Source organism: Fomitiporia mediterranea (assembly GCF_000271605.1).
Source record: "Fomitiporia mediterranea MF3/22 unplaced genomic scaffold FOMMEscaffold_11, whole genome shotgun sequence".
Classification (NCBI taxonomy): Eukaryota; Fungi; Basidiomycota; class Agaricomycetes; order Hymenochaetales; family Hymenochaetaceae; genus Fomitiporia; species Fomitiporia mediterranea.
Window position 1 is genome coordinate 1,152,592 of NW_006760396.1, and position 6,619 is coordinate 1,159,210.

The 6,619-nt window shown below is 42.6% G+C and overlaps 2 protein-coding genes across 2 annotated transcripts; both read left to right on the forward strand.

Annotated features, from left to right (window-relative positions):
• The first annotated feature begins 165 nt into the window (after window positions 1-165).
• FOMMEDRAFT_22852 (uncharacterized protein) lies at window positions 166-964 on the forward strand. The gene is made up of 2 exons (XM_007269769.1): window positions 166-326; window positions 382-964. Exons 1-2 carry the CDS (start codon window positions 250-252, stop codon window positions 875-877), a joined length of 573 nt encoding a protein of 190 aa, XP_007269831.1. The 5' UTR covers window positions 166-249; the 3' UTR covers window positions 878-964.
• A 1,767-nt stretch (window positions 965-2,731) lies between these two features.
• On the forward strand, window positions 2,732-4,942 carry FOMMEDRAFT_160213 (uncharacterized protein; the record flags this gene model as incomplete). Its single annotated transcript, XM_007270015.1, has 8 exons — window positions 2,732-2,805; window positions 2,858-3,149; window positions 3,175-3,358; window positions 3,730-3,985; window positions 4,058-4,173; window positions 4,214-4,323; window positions 4,730-4,764; window positions 4,834-4,942. 8 exons carry the CDS (start codon window positions 2,732-2,734, stop codon window positions 4,940-4,942), a joined length of 1,176 nt encoding a protein of 391 aa, XP_007270077.1.
• Window positions 4,943-6,619: the final 1,677 nt, after the last annotated feature.

Here is a 6,619-nt window from a genome sequence, read left to right on the forward strand (position 1 = left end):
AAAAATGAGAAAATAAATTTCAAATAATGTTTATCATTATGTAAGTTATTTTTTAAGGTAAGGAATTGTGAAATGCCCCATGTGGGGGGAAAGAGAAGAGAAGTCACGTGAATAAAGTTCCGCATTTATTATGTCACGCGTATTTTGCACTGAGCCACCATCAAAGCCGCGAGAAACAACTTAAAAGCACATTGCTCCTGCTCCTCTTTTTGCACACACTTTCCCCTTGCCAAAGTGCAACTACAAGTCATGCAGCCGTGCACTGAAACGAAAGATGCTGACATTTATCAACGCCCAGTGGCTCTCCTTTCGACCGCCGAATTGAGGTAATCGTATTACTACTGCCTTACTTTTCGCACAATATCCTGATTACCATTGCAGAGAGGCTCTTCCAGAGCTTGCGAGCATTTTCAAAAAGACCTGGGTCTATGGCTACTGGATGAAGAACAAATACATGCGTCGACTCGCTGAAATGAGGAAGCTCAATTGGAAAAAGAAGGCGGAATCTGTTTCCTTCAAAATTATGGACGAAATAGTACTTTCGACCGGCGTTTTCTTCAGTTTTCACGCTGCTATATATCGGGGACAATCTGCTGGGATCATTGGATTTGCTACAGACGATGAAAGGCGAAGGCTGGACCGCAACGAGTTTTCCGATAGAGCGATGGACAAGGTACGGAGGAAGATTGGATTGCCCGACGGAACGAAACCCAGATGGTATGAACTAAGTGGGGAGGAATACGACCCTAATGAGGATCTCGAGAGCGAAGACGAGGAGTTTCCGGAGGACCCTGAAGATGTTCTACGATGCAAGGCAATATCACGCCCAAGCATACCAGACAACATGACAGTGGCGGAAATGTTAGAATTGATTTAACTCTGGAGCATTCGTGCAGAGGTTCGTATCTCTCACCGGTCGTCGAGCTGTCAGTGTACTTTTACTGTGGATGTGAATGATATTACCCCAAATTCTCATCTCAGGGTGACGTGTGCATACCTGTGGCTGAATGATTGAAAGTTCTCTACATATGGCCACAGTATTCAAGAGAGCATTCTAGGAAGTTGTGTAATGCTCCCTAGAATATTGTGGCAATATGTGAAGGAAAAGTGCAAACGTTGCGTTGCAAGCCCCAGAAATCTCCAAGTGAAGTAACAAGAATGGTTTTACCTGTTATCGAAATTCAGGATACATGTAACATGGTGGCTTAAAACGATCACAGTCTAAGGTATGGGCAAAAAGGCCACAAACTCAAGTTGATAATGCGTAACCCTTGAACTCTTTCTCATTCAGCAACGCAAGTTAGGAGAACATAACCAGACACGGAGGCATGTCATTGACGCATTTCACAACGAACAGCTCAAAAGCAGATCTTTCATGCAGTTTCTCTCTAAGCTCGACTCATCTTCCTCTGCAGCTACTCGAGTCGTCAACATCTAAAGTCGAAAGTTTCCTCTCATTCGGAAGAAACGTTGAATGAGACCACTACCACCAGGTGATTCCTTATATCACATCCTTTGTCTATTCATCGGACTAATGAAACCTACTAAGAACGCGGTTCCAAAAACTAGTTCTAAGAGGCACCATAGACCCAAACGTATTCGTGTGTAAGGCTACTGTATGAAATGGAAGTATTTCCGATGCCATGATGAGAAGTACGGCCTCGATTGGCAGAATCACCCAGTGGTCGTGTTCTTTGACATATCTGACAATCTCATGGCCACGACGCGTATCTATTTTCGCATCCGCGGCGTCAATTATCAAGGTAGAACGGCCACAATACTGGAGTTTGCACAGGATGACGACAGGCTGGGTTGAAGAAAGTCAAATACTCAGCAAAACAAATGGATAGGGTTTTGAAGGAGTTTGGACTTCTGAAGGAGAACAAGCCACGGTGGTTCAAGCTCGGAGGGGGAAGATTACGATCCGGATTCCGGACGCAAAGCCTGAAAACGAGGTCAAGGAACTCCCCGACTGCGACCTGCCCCTACGAGCGGCCGAATTTCAGCCCAGAAAATCCGTACAAAATTCTTGCCGATATATTGGCCGAGATGAACGAGTCTGGAGTGGACATTTAACTCGCTGGCAAGTGGCTCGACTGCAGATTTCGTTTCGAGATTGTGTATATCCACAGTATCTTTTCCATTTTTTCCTTGTAATATCCCAATATTTAACCACAAGAGATTGCTGATGGTACGCATTTCTTCCCGATTTCTCAACCAGTGCGATACCCATGCTCAAAATAATCGGGCCATTTGGCGACACATTCTTATGCATGTTGGAAAAGCCAGGTTTTTCAACTTTCATTAATTTAAGGTTTAAATAAATCTAAAAAATATTTTAATCTAGTTTTTTCCAATTTGATATTTTCGAACGCTTAAGAGAGCCCCACACAGTCAAGTATTGGAGCAGCCTCATCCAGACGGATGTCTGAGACTCCGAGTCCATGAAGTTTTACCGCACCGCAGAACATGTAGATACTAGATAGTACATAAGAACAATCCATGAGTAAGACAAACAATTCATTTGCAAGAAGTGGCAGGATATATGTGGGGGAACATACGCGTCGATTTCGGACTAATACCGACCACAAGTTCAAGTTGAAAAGATATGAAGGGTATACTTGAGCTTAGCGGCAAATAAGGGACAACTTGGATCACGTGATCTGAGCTTGTTTTCGAAGCTTGATCTGAACCACCTTCCTCCCGCGCATCTTGTTCTCCAACATCAGTCATGCCATACCGTACTGAAGGCAGAAAACCTTACCTTGTGCAGTGTAAAGGCCTCGGCAGCGTTGCCGATATGAGGTAGCGTACGGTCCTTCATTGTCGTCGCACGACAGCCTGATATACCCTACAGGAGTGCTCTGTTGCGATCGACCATCAAGTATAGACGCCCATGGGTATACGGTTTTCGGTTGAAAATAAAGTATTTGCGACGAGTTGCAGAGAGAAGGAGGCTCAATTGGCGCAAGGATGCCTCCGGGATTATGACATTGTTAACGAGCGAAATTGCATTTTCGACCCGTGTCTTTTTCGTCTTGAATACGGGCTCTTATCAAAAGAAGCCCGCGATGTTCATAACATTTGTCAAAGGTGACGAAAGACGCAGGTTGCGCCGTAACAGGTTTTCCGAGAAAGACATGGACAAAGTAAGACAGAAGCTTGAGCTTCCAGAGGGCACGAAGCCAAGGTGGTACGAGGCTCGAGCTCAGCGGAAACGAATACGACCCGAATGAGGAACTGGAAAGCGAGGACGAGGATTACCCCGAGATTCCTGAAGAACAGATTTTTGGCGGACTCAAAGCACATCCCCAATACTCTGGCAACCTCGAGCATGTGGAAGGAGCCGTGGAGACCGGTGAACTAAATGTCCCTGATAGCCATCCGAAACTTGTTTCTCTGTAACCGTCTTGACCATGTCCCGTACTTATTCATTATTAACAGTTAGAACAGAATTGAACTGTTGTGATCGTGTGTTATGTATTGATGGATTATTTCGTCGCTGCATCCGTGCCTTGTATGGCCATGCTTTGCTCATTGACGGGCTTAGTCTATTGGTGGGTATGTAAGTATTGGTGTCGTAACAAAGTTTCCATTAGAATTAATACACAAGGCAATACGCGAGGCCGTCCTATGTTATGTAAAGTCATAAGCACACGAACGGAGATGATGTTTGATTATGACCACCCAAATAAGTAATTTGGAACAATGCGGCTATTTTTATCGCAGGACTGCAACTCGCGCTTGAGCCACCAGGTTTGGTGTCTTCACCCCCCATCTTTAACCCGTGCCTTGGTCTGGTTCCCTCTGTATTTCTACTCGGGGTAACATTTCTACCTTCCTTCGATCAAGACGTAGCAGAACTTCTCGCGGACACTTTCCCTCGTCAGCGCACAACTATAAAGGCCATGCAATCAAGCCATGTAAAAAGAGATGATGACATTTATAAGCGCCCACTGGCGCTCCTTTCAACTGCCGAACTGAGGTATTTGCATTTCCACCTTTCTTTACAAACGGCATACTAATTACCATTGTAGAACCGTTCCGGAACTTGCAGGGCTTTTCAAAAGGACCTGGGTCTATGCTACTGGATGAAGAATAAATACATGCGCCGCCTCGCTGGAAAGAGGAAGCTCAATTGGAAGAACAAAGCAGGATCTACTTCCTTCAGAAGTATGGACGAAATAGTACTTTCGACCGGCGTTTTCTTTAGCTTTCACTCTGCTACATATCGTGGACAACCTGCTCGGATCATTGGATTCGCTACAGACGACGAAAGACGTAGGCTGGACCGCAACGTTTTCCGATAGAGCGATAGATAAGGTACGCAGGAAGATTGAATTGAGTATGACCCTAATGAAGAACTCGAGAGTGAGGACGAGGGGTTCCCGGAGGGTCCTGAAGTTTGCATACGACGTAGTACCGAACCATACCCAAGCCTACCAGTCAACATGACACTAGAGGAAGCATTAGAGTTTATTTAGCTCTGGAGCTTTAATTCAGAGGTTGCTATCCCTTACTGTCCATCGAAATATCAGTGTACTTTCATTTATGGTGAGCACTGAGAAATTAAGATACTACTCCAGCTTTTCGACTCAGAGCGATGTGTCCGAAAAGCTTATAAATATATCCGAATAAGGGCCAGCTATGCTATAGAAAATGCCGAAAGTATTGCGAGTCACATTCGACTCATGAATTTAATCTCCTATTCTAATTTGTACATTACCAGGAACCAGTTGATACATCCGTGCTTGCTACGAATTCGTACACAAGAGAGAGTAGTCCATGCCCTAGTACCCTCGACTCGATGTTACATTGACTCGCCTTCTCTAGAAGCTGTGGTCTTCGCACGAAGCTCCCAGGAAAGAAGAAAGAACACGCCTATCAACACGGCTTTCTTCATCCCAAGATTGAAATCCGAGACCTCGAAGACTCAGAATAATCCTTGCTGTCAATACCGAGTGTATAACTCGCTCTAAGCTGAAGCTGAAGTCAGTGTCTCTAAGTTATCGGATTTTTTGGAAGATTACTCGCTTTGAAAGAATTGTAGCAAGATCGGCCTAATTTTGCACGCGTGAGGGCAAAGAACGGTATTCAGACAGTTTTTACACACAGGAGATGTCATTATAATGACTACATTTATGACAGACAAGGCTGCAGTTGCTGAGTAACAGACAGAAATTTGAGAAAAAAAATGACACTAACTAGAGAGATATGCATAGAAAGGAAGTCCTACAGATAAATTAGTATTTCTAATCTTCTGAGAATAGGCGACTTACCATCACGGAAAATGGTCCTATACAGATGAGAATGACTGTTGGTTCTATCTTTATCCGACGAATAATTACTGCATATTAAAGAGAGTATCCACAAGTAATTGGTTATGTGCATACATACAGTGAAACCTGTCAATAAGCATACTTGTAGTTTAGCATTTCCTCTCAATAAGCATGAAAAATTTGATCCACCAAGTTGGTAGGCAGGAAAATGGAGGTATATTAAGCATAAAGAGCATTAAGCATTAAGCATTAAGGTGTGAGATCGAGAATATGCTTAATTAAAGGAAATTTTGGGTCATGTGACAGTACAGATCATGACCCAGAGAGTGTGACTTTTTGTACAGGCCACCTCCATTTTGTAAAATAAATGTGTAATGTAATGAAAACCACTATTAAAACTTATTGTTCATCATGTCTGAGGAGCTTGGATGTGCACAGAACCCAGATGGAACACTCAAGGATGCTAGTGAAATTGTTTTCACTTATTCTAGAGAAGCTTCCCCTGTCAATCTCTCAGCTCTGCTTCCAGATATCCATGCTTCCACTAGTATTCATCCACAAACAAGTACAGTCAATGATACATCTCTACCAAAGGATCCCATCACGAAAAAGTCGCAACAAATGTAATTAATAATAGCAAATGTAATTTAATAATGTAGTTATATATCTATTACAATCTAAAATAACAATTATACTTGGCACATAATTAAATTGTAACAATTGTATATAAATGTAATGATTATACAAGAATTGTATTATACTACAAGTGTTTTTTAAAGCAAGTAATGTTAATACCATTATTACTACAATATTATATGTGAGACACAAGTACTTAGCTTTTATTGTAATATGTTAAAATTGTATATAAAGTAATATACAATAGCAGTTGATTGATTATAATACTTATGAAAGTGATACATTATGCTTGTAAGTTGATTATAGTAGTTTTAGTAAGATAATATGCAATTATATATAGTAATATTGTTAACAATCACTCTGTTAGTCTTCTAATATAATCTGGTTTTACTTTTAAACTATATATCAAAGTGATTATGTAATCGAATACCGAAGATCGAGAGCATATAATGACGCACTTGCACTCGTCACTCCTTTCCTCCTACCTCCACCACCTCCCCAACCCTCTTCCCCCAATCCTATGTCGTTGCTTCTGTTCTCTCTAGTCAAGTCCTCCACTCGCAAGCGTCCTACCAGCAGGCACTCTGCCTGCTACAACATAGGCAATAAACATCACTGCACTCGTCTCTCCAATCTGCTGTTGCGATGCCCGCGCCGAGCTCAGATCCTGCGATGATGCCACCGAGCTGACTACAGTCCTCCCA

Excerpts from the sequence above, each read along its gene's own strand:
- FOMMEDRAFT_22852 (XM_007269769.1), top strand. The coding sequence starts at position 250 with ATGCAGCCGTGCACTGAAACGAAAGATGCTGACATTTATCAACGCCCA. Across the intron at positions 327-381 it reads CTTTCGACCGCCGAATTGAG|AGAGGCTCTTCCAGAGCTTG; the intron begins GTAATCGTATTA and ends TTACCATTGCAG.